This window comes from Echiichthys vipera (genome assembly GCF_963691815.1).
Source record: "Echiichthys vipera genome assembly, chromosome: 21".
Taxonomy (NCBI): Eukaryota; Metazoa; Chordata; class Actinopteri; order Perciformes; family Trachinidae; genus Echiichthys; species Echiichthys vipera.
In genome coordinates this window covers 11,694,292-11,710,308 of record NC_139846.1, presented here as the reverse complement: position 1 = coordinate 11,710,308, position 16,017 = coordinate 11,694,292, and the positions used below count along the sequence as shown (strand labels likewise).

Below are 16,017 nucleotides of genomic sequence, written 5' to 3'. Positions count from 1 at the left end.
ATCTTTTTTTTTTTTTTTTAAGCATTTCTTTGAACTCCTCGACTACATTTATAATATTCTGTGTGGGCTATATCAGGTGGATGAGAAGTCATGAATAGTAAGAGGACACCTCATTACAGAGAGCATCGGCGTGAGTAAATAATTTAAATCATATACCACAGAATATCGATTAGGTATTATTCTATTATGCATTGTGATTTTTTTTCCTTCCCTTTCAGAATGTAATACCACCATTTTGTAGATTATATGTAGGATTTATAGCCGCAGCCTATCAAAAAATTCTAACTAATATGAAAACTTATAGATTCTTATTACATGTTGTTTGAAGACATGTCTAGGCTACATTTCCAGAAATGATGGTTGTATCCCCCTTTTGAATTGCAATTTGCTTGTGCAGCTGTTTGATTCAAATAACTCATCAAAAGGGCTTTTCCACAGAAAGCATTGGACATGTCACAGTGGGAAAAGCACATGTTCCAGTTACCAATGGATTCAGTGTGACAGTCCTGGCACTGTGGATGCTGGCTCACTTATTGGGACACTTTAATAGAACGGAATAATTGTTAACATGATTAATAACACCTGTGCTTTTACTATTACTATAAGTCAAAATGTCTTCCGTGAAATATTTCACTGATATCTTACAATGTTCCTTTTTAATTGTGATGATATTGCTTCATTGCCTCTCAGTACATGGTTTTACTCCCAGTGCTGTATTAACATGTCATTTTATTTCATATTAAACCATTTTATTCACTTTTTCTAACATTATTTTGTCTTTACAGGGAAGACATATTTTTTTTATCATATTTTTTTTACTCATCTAAAATTAAGTTACCTGTTGCAAATTGCCTTACTGTCTTTTACTATTATCAGTTTCTGTATTTCTCTGGCATTATTTACACAGGTGTTGACTGGTCTGTTGTGAGTATCTCCCAGTATGCCACTCACTAAGGTTGCAGATATTTGTCTGTGTCCCTCTCTTTCCATTTCCATATGCAGTAATTGTCACCCATGCATGTCCAAACACATCAATTTTAATGATATCATTACTCCACATCACTGCAGAAGGTAGTCCGACCACTAACAGAGGTCCACGCATCACAGCACAGACCACAGGCTGAGTGGGATTTTTCCTTTGTCACACTAGATCATCATATACCTTTAGCCATATAGCCTACGCATATATTTCACACATTCTTAAGAGTTTATGCTTTAAAATACACAGAGAATGATGATGTTCCAAACCACATATTTACCAAATACAATCTGCATGAATTCTGTTTAACTTGCGGGTATCTGCGAAACGTATTTTGGGCGTGCAGGCTGTGAAGATTCCTCGACAGCCGTATCTTTGCATGTAACACACACTTGAGATAGTCGGTGCGAAGCTGCACTGAAGTGCCCTGTTACGTAATCCTGATGCACAGCGGCTTTTGAGCTGGACGAGCAGGTGGAGACGGAGACATGCGCAGTCGCAGCCTCGTCAGCAGCATCAGGACCAAAGAGATCCCCCAGGAGCCTGCGATGCGAGGAAGATGGTGCATGTAAACACGCCGAGGGAGGTGACGGTGTCGTTTCGCTGGACTGTAGTCGCCACTTGCATCTGTGAACCCGAAGTTTGAAATCATATCGTGCGGGGGAAAAAAAGACTAGAGGAGGTGATATATTTTAAAGCCGGCAGTAGGTTGCAAACGGAGCAGCAGCGATGCGACGGCAATAACAACACCGGATGGAATTGGTTTAGCCTCATGACGACGCTTTAAATCCTCTGCTGCGCTGCGACAGACAAGAAAAAGCACTCCTCTCATGTCAGCACATATGACAGGCTTTCTTGTGTAATGGTCGCTGCGTTCTAGTGGGATGCACATCAGTGTTTGGCCGTACTCGCTCTCCGTCGTAATGGCAGCTCTGTACCAGGGCACGGACGCTTCCTCTCCGGATAAATTTCTGGCCTTGAAAGACGTGAGAGAGGTGAAGGAGGAAACTACGCTGGATGAGAAGCTCTTCTTGCTGGCATGCGAGAAAGGTTTGCCGCTATTTGTTTCCCCCTCAAAGTAAACCTATAGTCATTGTTTTTGCAATTAATATGTTGTGTTTTAGATCACAGGGACGCTTGTTAATGGAATCAAGTGGCTGCTCTGAGCTTAGGCCACAGTATTGATCAGTTACTGGAACATGATATGTAATATCAGCTGGCTGATGTGCACTGTAGGTACAATCCACCATGACTAACAGATTGACAGCTTTCCAGCAGGGTCATTGCAGAGAGCAGCAATCTGTACAGTCATACCATATTTCTTCCAGTGAATACCTCTCACAGCTGCCTACATGTTGGCCACTGTGGAAATGTGCCCACGGGGGTTAAGATATATTTAACTGAACGTCTGCTCTTGTGAAAGTTTCTCTCTCTTGTCTGCTGACTTTTCACAGCTCCTAACACGGACAGTTATTGCAAACACACTGTGGAGAAACTGCACGAAACACAGAACTGTAAAACAGCAAAGAGGCATGGGCATTCTCACCCCTGTCAGATAGGAGGAGAATGTTTCATTGATAAGTTAAGAACATTGTGCAGGCAGAAGTTGTTTTAGGTGTACAGGCCAGTGACTGTGACCATATAAAGTATCTCCAAACATGACTCAGAAACAGAAAGTATCCTTTGAGGGAGATGTTATTGTAATACATGACTGAGGATAAGAGGGCTGCCAGAGCCTGCAAGAGTGCTTGCCTTGTGAGTGTCTGTTCGACGCCATCTGCAGATAATACTTCACCGCTTTTATAGATGTGACTCTGCAAGAATCTCCTAAATTGGATTCCCTTCACGCTGCTTTTGTCTTTGACACGCTTCTCAGGTGACTACTACATGGTGAAGAAACTGCTCGAGGAGAACAGACACGGCGAGCTCAACCTCAACTGCGTAGACGTGCTGGGCCGGGATGCGGTCACCATCACCATCGAGAACGAGAATCTAGACATCCTGCAGCTTCTTCTGGAACATGGCTGCCAGGTAGTAAACACACACGAACACACACACACACACACACACACTCACACTCGGGGCAAAACAATGTATGCACAAGACATCGCTTTTTCCAATATTGTTGTGGCATCTGAAAGCTTTAAAAATGATGCGTTTGCAGGCAACAGACGCCTTGTTGGTGGCCATAGACTCTGAGGTGGTGGGAGCTGTGGACATCCTCCTCAACCACAGGCCGAGGCGATCCTCCAAGCCCTCCATTGCTGTAGGTCTCCTCTCATTACTGCTTATAAATCCTCTTTTTAATAAAAACACAAAGAACAGGCTTATATAATGGATTTTTTCCTCTAATTATTGCAAAATATTTCAGCTTTTTATCAATACATTTCTATCTTTTTTCAGAAACTGATGCAGCGGATTCAGAACCCAGAGTATTCCACCACCATGGACGTGGCTCCAGTCATCCTGGCAGCCCACAGGAACAACTACGAGATCCTGACTATGCTGCTCAAACAGGACATCTCGCTTCCCAGGCCCCATGCTGTAGGCTGCGAGTGCACGCTCTGCAACGCTAAAAACAAGAAGGACAGCCTACGACACTCCAGGTACATTCCAGCTCAGTGACCTAGAAAACAGTCATAATAATAGTATAAATGGTGTTTGGTTTTCCCCAGACGGCTGCATTAAGCTTCCATTGATAAAAACCAGAAGACAAGTGATGAGCTGAATTACTGTTGGAATGGTCAACATCACTTTTGTCTTCCAGATGACGCCTGTGTTATGCGACAATGGTTTTGGCTTTGCTGTGGTATGTAGGGGCTTAAGAACAGCAATGAATCAATCGGTCTGTCAAGTAAAGTGTTCAGGGAAAGGTTCTTGTTACACATCGCGGCACCTTGTTTTGATGATAGGATCAGCTTGAGAATGTCATCTTAAGCATTTGGAAAGAAACCATTTACTATCATACGCATTCACTTTTTTTGTGAATGCTTTCATCTAGAGGACTCCTCATGATCTATGTCTTTGCCAGGCTCTGCTTATCTAGCTGTAGAGAGTTTCTTTACTCACAATTGCATCACTCCTTCTCTTTCTCGCCACCATTTTCACCTCCTCACCCACCTTGGTATTTTTGGATCAGGTTCCGGCTGGACATCTACCGCTGCCTGGCCAGCCCCTCTCTGATCATGCTGACCGAAGAAGATCCCATACTCAGGGCCTTTGAACTGAGTGCCGACCTCAAGGAGCTCAGCCTGGTTGAGGTGGAGTTCAGGTATGATTACCATCAACTGCTGCACATCCATCCTTCATGACTATCACTTGTCGTGCACCCACAACCATATGAACATGCATGCACACAGTGATGTTGTAAACCCTTTTCTTTATAGAACGAAACAGATAAGGACTACAATATTTCATGTGGTCCGATTGTATCTCATTTCCTTGCTCCAGGAATGATTATGAGGAGCTGGCAAAGCAGTGTAAGATGTTTGCCAAGGACCTGCTGGCTCAGGCTCGAAACTCTCGAGAGCTAGAAGTGATTCTAAACCACACATCCAGTGAGGATCATGTTGACAAGAGAGGCTTACTGGAGGAGCGAATGAACCTCAGTCGACTGAAGCTTGCCATCAAGTACAACCAAAAAGAGGTGAGACGGGCAAAGTCTGCAACACATTCATGTTTTTTGGCAGTGTCAAGTCAACTGCAAACTAATCAGCAATTCAAGTGGGTTGAGGAGGAACTTATTTGATGTTTCTTAATAATTTGTTAACATAACTATCCACAGATCAGTTGAGAGAAAATATATACACCTCTTATTTACATAGCTATATGTCAGATTTTACTTCTTCTTCAGCACACCCTGTGCTTGCTTTGGAAATATGTTTGGCAGGATAAAGTAGTTCCTCAAGGCAATTGCAGTCAAAAACAATCTAAAGTTAGAAATTTACAGCTGGGATGGCTCAGTGTGAAAAGTCTGAGTCATATATCACAGCACAGCTAGTGTTGTTTCCTGCTGTACTAAAACACTTATAGGGTTGCACATCAGAGAAGAGAGAGAGAGTTATTTATTTGTTTTAGTTTATTTGTCAGGGACAATGCAAGATGTGTTGAATATAGAACATCTAGCCAAGGCTAACTCGCAGTTGGATTTTTATTGCAGGGAGAACATTGATACGTTTGTAGCTGACTCACTTGAAAATGTGCTGGTAGGCAGATTTTGTTACCTTCAGACAGAGCAAGATTAGCTGTTTCCCCCTGTTTTTTGCCATGCCTTGTGCTAGGCTTAGTTAAGCTAACCAGCTTCTGGCTACAGCTTTAAATTCATCCTGCAGACATGAGATAGGCATCAATATTCTTATCTAATCTAACTCTTGGCACGAAAGTTAATAAGCATATTTTCCAAAATGTTGAGCTATGGCTTTAAGGTCATGAAGGTCATCTGATTTGACTTGAAAAGGAAATTCATTTGCCAATTAAGCCCGTCGTTTCTATCAACTTCACGTCTTCACATTTACATTTTCTTCTACAGTTTGTGGCTCAGTCCAACTGTCAACAGTTCCTCAACACCGTCTGGTTTGGAGAGACGGCCAGCTACCGGCGCAAGCACACCTGTCTAAAGATGGCCACAGTGTTGAGTGTGGCGATGCTTTGGCCGCTGCTCTCTGTCTGCTACCTGCTGGTGCCGCGCTCCCGTGTAGGCCAGATCATCCACACGCCTTTCGTCAAGTTCATCATCCACAGCGCCTCCTACTTCTCCTTCCTGCTGCTGCTCAACCTCTACTCCCTGGTCTACAATGAGGGCAAGAAAAACACCATGGGCCCTGCACTGGAGATGATAGATTACCTGCTCATCCTCTGGATCATAGGTTAGCTTTTTATTCCGCTTCCAAGCAGTAAATATAATGTATATATGCTATGTGTATTAGGACTATCATGTCCAAGCAGTAAATATAATGTATATATGCTATGTGTATTAGGACTATCATGTCCAAGCAGTAAATATAATGTATATATGCTATGTGTATTAGGACTATCATGAATGTTGCAATAATATAATATATTTCAGTTTTAGAGGGCAGATTTATGTAATTCAATAATTATTCATCCCCTAATGGACACAATAAAACTAAGAATATAATAAGAATCCAATCATACAAACCTGAGTTTAATAGAATAACGTTGCATAGTGGAGTGAAAATGAGAGATTCCTGTTATGGGCTGTCTAACATCCAGTATCCTGTATCCATAATCCTATCAGGCAGAACATGACAAACAGCTGTTTCTATACTAAACGACAGAAAGTCTGTCTTGACTGGATTAAATCTGTCAGTCCTGCTTCTAATTGAACTCTATAGAAAGGAGAGCTTCTTCTATCTCCCCTGTGGTGCATCTGAGTGCTGGTATCACTGGAGTCAGCAGCACACATTCATACAAACAAACATGAAGGCAAACACATGTACACAAGCCATATCTGTTCAGATGAGGCTGGGTAGTGACAGTTAGGCATTGACTCTGTCTCTCTCTGGGGAATGGCCTCTTTACCTTCCTCTTCTGCCAAGAAACCATTAGCATGATCATTCAATCGCCTTAATGGCCCTGCCTTCTCAGCAGAGATATTTGTCTCTTGGTTGCAACATCCTACCCCTCTCCACCAGACACAAAGCATTGCAACCACACCTCATTGCTCTAGGTTTCACTATCATTGATGGCTTGATAAATCATTCCAATAACTGCACCTGACGGGTTATAAAAGGATGTAGAAGCAATTGACTTCTATTATTCAATGTGATGAAGAGTGTTGGCTAATTTGCAATGTATTCTGTATATTGCAGGAGTGAGATCAGCCGTTAAGTCATTAGACAGAAGTGTAATGGGTTTTTCCATGGGCCAAGATAGCCCACTAGAGGGGGAAAGATGCCTTAAGTACTGCAAAAGAGCAGCATCAAAGATCATATTTAATAACTTCAGCAGTTTTTTCCTCATCGCAAAGAGCTGCAGTGCAAAGACGTGATGCAGTGGTGCAGTTTTCATGCTCCAGGGTCTCTGCAGCATGAAAAAAACAAAAGTTAAATAAAAAAGGGTGGGATTTCTAATTATTTACAAATGTTATCAGGGTGTGAGAGTAATTAAAGTTGCTTCATATGTCAACAGACAGCTTTGACAAGACACAAATCAGCTTTCCATTTCTTTTGCTTTCCATTGTTCTCTCTTTCTCCTACGCTACCCCCCCCCCCCTCTCTCATCTCTCTTCTGCTCTCTCCATACTGCTATTCCCCTGAGCCAGACGCCTCACATTGATGTGGAAATCAGATGCTGAGAGTGTCAGTTTGTCTGTGGGCGGGGCTACATGCACAGATGTGCGTCTCATTGTATGTCTCAATGCATCTCAAGCTCTCAACAAGTGTGTGCACTTTGATTTCTGCATTCAAACTCAAATTCAATCATTTCATTGTAAAAAAAAAAAAATCCTAGAAAGATCCTACTAGCCAGACAAAATGGATAGAATTTAGGGACAAAAACAAATCACAATACATCAAGGGTTTTCTGTGCCAAACCCTGTCACTTCTCTGCTTACTTTCTCTTGAAACCATGGAAACCAATAGCAGATCGATCAGGTTCAGCACAGAGAACGTGTAACTATGCCTTGACTTGCAGCTGGAGTCATGTTTCAGTCATAATTCTATTTTCCCTACTGTACATTTAGAATTGATGAAATTCCACTTAGACACAGAAAGACACCGACCATCTTTATTAAATTCCACACACCTCCCTAAATCCCACAGATGACACATTTTCAGCAAATGAATCTTTCTGTGTCTCATACATTCCTGTTTCCCCTGGGCTCCCACTGTGAGATGACTTATGGTTCAAGGGATTTTAAGAAGTGGGGCAAGACAGCGAAATGCCTTTTTTTCCCAGTGTGGTGTGTGTATGTGTGTGTGTGTGTGATGATGGGGAATTCCTGCTCTCCTGTAGGGATGGTGTGGTCGGATGTGAAGCGTCTGTGGTACGAAGGGCTGGAAGACTTTCTGGAAGAGTCTAGGAACCAGCTGAGCTTCGTGATGAATTCCCTTTACCTAGCCACCTTTGCCCTCAAGATAGTTGCTAATAGCAAGGTACACACACATTACACACACTCTTTAGATTTAAAGGACGGCTAACTGCACATCACTCTAAATTCAAACAGTTAATGTATAGTATTTCACTATATATTCGTTTACCTATTTTTTTTCTTGCCCAGAGTTAAATGGTTGGATGAGAATATAGATAACAATCTCATGTAGCTATGCTTGTTTATTATTGCTTCAGTTAGCAGGCAGCTTATCTTAAAATGAAAGACTGGAAAAGGGGGGAATTAGCCAGCCTGGCTCCGTCCAAAGGTAAAGGAAAAATCATCTAAAGCTTATTAATTACATTTAACTTATTAAGCATATATAATTTGTTTACTCTTTACGAAAACAACAAGTTGTTGTTGTTGTTTTTTTGGGGTTTTTTTTGTGGGGGGGGGGGGGGGTGTTATGCTATGTGTGATTTGACTGAGTTTCAGGACTGCATTCTTGGACCCTAGTTTTTCAAGTAGAGTCTAACTCTACCCCTCTCCCTACCCCTAACACAAACCCTGTCTTTCATTCATAGATAGCTAGCTGATAAGTGTGGTGACACTTAATTGCAGTATGCCAGTTTTCATTTGGTAACTAGGGTCAAATGCTGTCCTCGGAGTGGGGTCCTCGATAGCTTCCATAGCTGGGACAGTTTATGATACATTTTGTACAGCAAGATAATCTTCACAAATGAACACCACTTTTAGGATTTTGGAAACATAAATGCAATCGACAGAAGTAAAACGCTAACGTTAGGCTATGCTCAAACTACCCGCCAGCTTCCTGCTGATTTCAATGGTACATCGTGCTGTCATCTGTAGTCTCATTTAGCCAAAATTCACTGGTGGAGTATTGACTGAGGTATTTTATCACGTAGAAAGAAATATTAAAAGCTCTTAAGTCTGTGTTAACCTTATTTGAGGCATCTAACCAAAAACCCAATTTAAAATCCCATTGACTTTGAGACAAGGGAACCAAGACTGCAAAAATTCTAACTCACTTCAGAGTTTTAGGACTCAATCCTGCAGTACTGCATTGCAGGGACATTGTATAGACTTGACTATTTAGGCTAGCAGTTTCCTGTATTGATTCAAAGCTGAGATAACTGTCTGCTGGCTGTAGCTTTATATTTACTAGACGGATTCAAGAGTGGTATAATCTTCTCATAACTCTGCAAGTTAGTGTGTAAATGTACCTTCTAAATTGTCAAACTATTGCTGTATTCCAAATATATTTTTTACATGCTTTATAATTATTCATTCTGAAGAAAGCTTGATAAAATAACTCTAAAACTGTCAAAACATCTATTATGTGAGACTGTTTTCCAATATAGATATTAAAGGTTATTCCCACATTTTTATGATTGTGCCTACTATACCACCACTTCATAGATACAGTGGCTTTAGATTTGATACCACTACTCTGAAGCGTCTGTCAAACACAGAGCAGTCATCAGGCTTAGCTGAATCAGGTGTGTTCAGCCAATCACCCGCTGATTTTAGCTAAGTACGTTAGTGTCACATTCAATGCCGTCAGATGTTTGTGTTTCTGAATGTGTTTGCTTGTTTCTCAGTTCAAGAATGTGGAGGACACAGAGAGGAAGAACTGGGATGCCTTTCATCCCATCTTGGTTGCTGAGGGCCTGTTTGCCTTTGCCAATGTTCTAAGTTACCTGCGACTCTTCTTCATGTACACCACCAGCTCCATCCTGGGGCCACTACAGGTAGGAAAGCAGCAGTGACACACACTGAAAGTAATTATGACACTCAGCAACCCGACATTTTCAGACTTACAGGTTTGATTCTTAGTGGAGCCAGACATGTAACAAAATGTTTCCTGTGGAGGTTTGCCGTGGCTTCGCAAACACTTTGGATGAGAAAAACAATTCTTATGATTATAAAACCGCTTCACTTTTCTATCATTCTCTCTAACCACACCACACACACCACCCACTCTCTCCCTCTCTCTCCCTCTCTCAGCGAAGTGCGAACGCTCAAGGACAAGCCCACACTAAACATCACACCAGCTGTGCTCAGCAGTATCATATCCATCATCACAAACATTAACTATAAGCCCGGTAAACTGAGGCATGGATGAATGTGCTCTGCTGTAATAATATGTCCATAATAAACTGAAAACAACATCATAAAGATTTGCAGCTTATAGTTTCCATATGTGCCACTGTACTGCTATCATCATTTCCTATCATCGACATGAATAAGAACCTTTAGTTGACACACAATTGATTTCACAAACTTCACTTTAGGCTGTGTGTTTAAAGGTGGAGGAGCTGACTCTGAACACCCACAACACATGTTCATTGAATCCTGGATCAATTTCTATCACAATCTGGCACATACTGCACAGCAAGTCTGATCCGTTGCCATCTTAACTGCAATTTTGGTATACTCCTGACTACAGAGTCAGTGGCAGATGAAGCCAGTTTCAGATTTTTTCAATGGTAAGTGGATTCAAATTTGGGGGATTTGACGTTTTCAACAAGTGTGGTACATAAAGGGCAGATTGCTGTCAAATAAGATCCAAGTGAACAGTGTTTCAGTGTACTTTTCTGAATCCTTGATTTGATCAGCTTGATTCAGACGTGATCTTTTGCCCTGTTTTTCTCAAAAGGTTATGTGAATATTTGCAATAGTCGTACTGATCTGCTTTATTGTGCCCCTTACATAACACAAAATAAATCTAATTTGTAATAAGCAAACATATTATCTGACAAAAATAGGCATTTATGTGTTGTTTGTTAACAACCACACTGAAGTACAGTAGTGCATCAGTGTTTGTATGTGAACATGCATGTCATATGTTTCACCCTATCTGATCTCTTACCCTTTCTCTTGCTTGCTTAATACTTTCATACACAACTACATTACATCCTCTGTGTCATTTCTTAAACATGGATGTTTGATGGAGAACATCTGTCTGTATAAAGAAGTAAGACTGTACCAGTGAAAAGCCTAAAGCTGCATCGGTTGCATCTCATTATGCTGCTTATTTCCGGCGCACAGTCGAAAACTTAATGAATAAACTTATTTTACAACTTGGTCAAAAAATATTCTATTGCTTTTCCACTTTCTCAGACAAAAGCCAGAAACGTGGTTTGAATATTTTATACTTGGGCTCTTTGACAACCGCAGTGCCATAGGTGTCCCCTTTTATTGCATCATGTTTCTGTGTGTTTAGCTGCCAGTTGGCAGAAGGATTGTATAGCCCGCCAACATCTAGATTTCTGCTGGCATTTCCCCTGGTGTGGCTGTGACTTTATTACATAAAGTAGTCTTCAGGTATGCAGTGAGGTCAGTCTGTTTGTAGGGATGTCTTCCTGTCATTAAGTCAAGTGTTGTTTGTGGTATTCTTATAAAACACTAAGATTGCCCTGTAGATTGTTAATGAGTACTTTTCAGCTTCAATCTCCTCCATCTTTCTGCTTCCCTCTCCTCTTCCCTCTCTCCCCTCTCACTCACTCACTCACTCTGTGACGTCACTGTCTGGCTTTGGTAGGATGGAAAAAACATTAGCTTTGGAATTAGATGTGACTGTATGTTCATGGCCGCACTCACATGGCAGGCACACCTCCCTACTAATGCACACGCGCCCACACATTTCCACACTAGTGTGATATGTGAGCATGCAATTAGTTGCACTCAGACGAGCTCCCACTCACACACAGACACACACAGACACACACAGACATACAGACGGTGAGGCAGTACTATGTGGGTTGCAGTAATGCACGTTTGTCTGATTCCGTCCTTCCTGAAAAAAGCCAGCTCACATTTCTACCGGGTAGTGCCCCCCTACTGAGGTTGGAAAGAGTCACTGAAAGTGTGTGTGTGTCTTTGTTCATCTACTGTCAACAGTGTGCTTACAATGAGCGCACTCATAGTCCAGACTTATCCTTCTGAACAGTGTTAAAGGTACCATACTGTGAAAAGTGAGTTTTTTTTTATTATTGTAAAGCAGGTTGAGGTGCTTTATAAATACTGTGAAAGGATCCAAAAGCTTAATTCACAGAGAAATGAATATAGCTCTTATTCAGAAATGTTGCCTTTAAACGAGCCGTCAGAGCTTCTGCACTGTGGTGACGTCACAAATATACTCTATAGGTAGAAGTTGCCGTTACAGTCATTCCCAGCTTAAGTGACAGAGTCAAGAGTGCAGATGCGGAAGACCCAGAAATGCTGACCAATCAGAACAGACTGGGCTTTTTCGGGAGGGGGTCTTAAAGAGACAGGCGCTAAAAAGTGTTTCAGACACAGTGAATACAACTATATTCAGACAGACAGCATGAGAAAAAAATTAAGGGTTTTTTTGAACATTAAACCATGTAAACATGTTCTAGTAGAAACTCAAAATACAAGTATGACACTGAAAATGAGTATAATAAATGAGCAAATGGGACCTTTAATCTTCCAGCTGTTCCCCCAGAGTATTTATTGTAGTGTTCACAGTGCACAAGTGCAAAATTACTTAGCGAGTGGTGTTGGTGTTGTTATCCCACAATGTATTGTGCAAAGAAACTCACAGCTGGGAAAAATTATACTAATTGGGAAGGGAACTGTGGGAGACAGTTCCAGGAACATCTTGGTAAACAAGAAATATAACAATAAAAGCTTTTATATAAAAAACAAATGCTAATCAAAGTGCTTTACAGAGAAATTTAAAATTAATTTAAATGTACAGAATAAAGTACAGAATTTCTTATATACGAACAGCAGTACTGTACTGTACTAGTTACTATGCTGGCAAATTAAAATGAGCAATTAGAAAGATTCATTTGAGGTACCTTAAATTAGACCCCCCTCAAGGATAAGAGCTCCCGACCTGCTGCATTCCTGCTCTGTTTGTGCAGTAACTAAGTTAGGCTACCTGTCGGGCTGGGCAAGCAAGTTCACACCCTCAGCTCCTAAATCAGACGTGTACAGAGTGGCAGAGGAATACACTTGGCTGATTTAGACATGACAAGAGAATGAATCACCCCAAACAGACTAACCCTCCTCAAACAAGCTACCTTGTGCAAATACTCCAGTCCAGAGAGTGGTCATCCCTCACATTGGAGACTGTGTATGTGTTTGTGTTTTGCAAGGGCGAATGTGTCCTGACCTTGTTTGAGCATCTCTAGGTCCTAGTAAATAGATAAGCCACTCAAGTCTATAAATAGTTAGTTTCCAATGGTCTGAGAAGACTTGCTCTGTCTTGGAGCCCTCTTTTTGGGTTCTTCCATATTTATCTGTCTTCCCTCAGGTAGGGTGAGAGCACTCTAGCTGCCAGAATATGTTGCTTTTCCACTTCCTCAGGGGGTCACTGCTAAATAGGTAAATGGGGGGTAGCTACAAGTGGTCAGAAAGTTTGCTTATACAGGATATGTGGTGAGAGGGTACATCAACATCACAACAACCAGGTAGAAATATAGCTAGCTTGCTACAGTTTTAAAGAAAGCAGACATTTTGACTTGTCATAACAGGTACAGCACACGTGTAACAAACTATGTTGGTTGCATTCTATTTAGGTGCTCCCTGCTACTATAATGCTCTTTGATGGAATATTACCATCATCAGTGCCATTAGCTTTAATTGTGCTTTTCCTGCTAAGTCAAAATGTCTGCTGGAAAAAGGCTCTGTTATCTTGATTCTGGAGTAATTCTAGCGGCAATTCCCCAAAGTACGCAAGTACACACAAGCGACTTGATGAGAGTAACAAGACAATCTAGTTCATAAACTCTAGTAACATCAACACTGCAGACCTCATCACCCAGACATCCAATTGCATGACTCAAAGGTGAATTTGATTTGCAATCCTAAAAATATGGAGACCAAGATGAGGCTCTACTTTACCTGAATAACTTCTCATTTGTTAAGAAATCAATCAAATTGTGTAAGGATCAGACAGACTCCATGTCTAATGTCAGATCTGACCCCAGCTAGCAGCCATGGTGGTTTATGAGGATTACTGGCAAAAATGTGACTAGAAAAGAAAAAGATCTACTTGATTACATTAGGATTAACAGACAAATGTTTCCCCAGATCTCCATGGGTCAGATGCTGCAGGAGTTTGGAAAGTTTTTGGGCCTCTTCCTGTTGGTGTTATTCTCCTTCACCATTGGACTCACCCAGCTTTATGGAAAGGACCAGAAAGACCCCAACAAGAGTCCCCCAAACGACTGTGAGGGCATATTCTGCCAACAACAGAGCAACGATGCATTCCACACGTATGGGCCAACCTCTATCCGTCATTTTCTGCTGCCATGACAACAAAGATGACTATTTATGACGCTTTATACAGCTGATAAGTTATTCTAGTTCCAGATTTAACTGTAAAATTACATGCTGATTGTTTTGGGTTCTATTATGAAATGCATCTGACATCTACCAGCTTCTTCTGTTTCACAGGTTTATGGGGACCTGCTACGCTCTATTCTGGTACATCTTCTCCCTGGCACATGTTGCTCTCTTCGTCACCCGCATCAGCTATACAGAGGAGCTGCGCTCTTTTGTGGGTGCCATGATAATAGGCACCTACAACATTGTGGTGGTTATTGTGCTGACCAAGCTGTTGGTGGCCATGCTCCATAAAAGCTTCAGACAAATAGCTGTAAGTGTAAACAACTTTTGGCACATAATGGCTGTTTCTCAGTGCTGTCACAGATCATTTGAGTTCAACTTGGAACTGAAAGTTGCAACTGTTTTCATTTACTGTTGAGATTTGATTTTTCTCTAATTCCCTGTGAAATGTTATACAGATGTTAAATATTTTTTAAGGCTGGAACCCTGCTGCGAATTTTCTGTGTCCTTTCAACAACCATTTGATTTTAATTATGCTAAGAAAAACATCATGATCCAGAAAATCTGTACCCACAAATCTAGCATTGTCAAGATTCCTTTCTAAATGGAGGTATGCAAGTTAATTCTCACATTCTTCTGTTCTCAATGTTCCTGTTGGCTTTTGGGCTTTTCTGTAGAATCATGAGGACAAGGAGTGGAAGTTTGCCCGGGCCAAATTGTGGCTTAGCTACTTTGATGACAAGTGTACCATGCCTCCACCGTTCAATATCCTCCCCTCCCCAAAGACTGTCTGCTACCTGGTGACCAGCATGAGCAAGTGGATCTGTTCGCACACCTCAAAGGGCAAGGTGAAGAGACAGAACAGCCTCAAGGTAAAAAAAGAATAGTTTCAGAACTGCCAGTGCATCTTTGTGATTTTAATTATTTTCTGGAAGGTTAAATTCAGTCCCTCCCCATCATCTTGAACAAATATATCTGTGCTTTGTGCAATATGTTGTCATGGACATGAAATGATTCATTGTCGGTTCCATGCAGGAGTGGAAGAACCTGAAGCAGAAGCGCGATGAGAACTATCAGAAGATCATGTGTTGTCTGGTTCACCGCTACTTGACCTCCACACGGCAGAAGATGCAGAGCACAGACCAGGCCACGGTGGAAAATCTGAACGATCTGCGCCAAGACCTCTCCAAGTTTCGCAATGAGATGAGGGACCTGCTGGGCTTTCGGACCTCCAAATATGCCATGTTCTACCCAAGGAGCTAAGAGAAAAGCAACATATCTCTTACCTTTCCCCCTCTCCTCATGACAAAACCTTTGCTTCTCGTTTATCTGGGATGGCTTGTGACCCGAGCATGTGCAAAAACTCTCTGCTCTTTTGAGTCACTGAGGCAACTTTTAAACCTGGACCTTAACTAGAACATATGTATTCTCCACCGAAGCCTCCAGACTCAGGCCCTCTATGTATTATTCCGTTATTCAACCTTTTTGTAAATAAACAAAGCCATTGTTTTCAACAGAAATACAAATAAAGATTTATGGAAATCTTTGACCTCCCTAGGGCATAAAGAGCGGATTTTGCTGAATACAAATGATGCCTTTGAGATTTAAAGTAACTTGTTGATTTGCCTCCTTGAAAACTGAG

The 16,017-nt window shown here is 41.5% G+C and overlaps 1 protein-coding gene across 1 annotated transcript; it reads left to right on the top strand.

The window, feature by feature from the left end:
- Positions 1-1,848: 1,848 nt before the first annotated feature.
- On the top strand, positions 1,849-15,697 carry trpc1 (transient receptor potential cation channel, subfamily C, member 1). The gene is made up of 13 exons (XM_083936579.1): positions 1,849-2,029; positions 2,856-3,010; positions 3,144-3,245; positions 3,383-3,585; positions 4,119-4,250; positions 4,430-4,625; positions 5,508-5,844; positions 7,955-8,094; positions 9,653-9,802; positions 14,118-14,302; positions 14,484-14,685; positions 15,053-15,247; positions 15,411-15,697. The coding sequence occupies exons 1-13, from the start codon at positions 1,864-1,866 to the stop codon at positions 15,636-15,638; spliced, it is 2,391 nt and encodes a 796-aa protein (XP_083792705.1). The 5' UTR covers positions 1,849-1,863; the 3' UTR covers positions 15,639-15,697.
- Positions 15,698-16,017: the final 320 nt, after the last annotated feature.

Excerpts from the sequence above, each read along its gene's own strand:
- trpc1 (XM_083936579.1), top strand. The coding sequence starts at position 1,864 with ATGCACATCAGTGTTTGGCCGTACTCGCTCTCCGTCGTAATGGCAGCT. Across the intron at positions 4,251-4,429 it reads CTGGTTGAGGTGGAGTTCAG|GAATGATTATGAGGAGCTGG; the intron begins GTATGATTACCA and ends TCCTTGCTCCAG. Across the intron at positions 14,303-14,483 it reads AGCAACGATGCATTCCACAC|GTTTATGGGGACCTGCTACG; the intron begins GTATGGGCCAAC and ends TCTGTTTCACAG.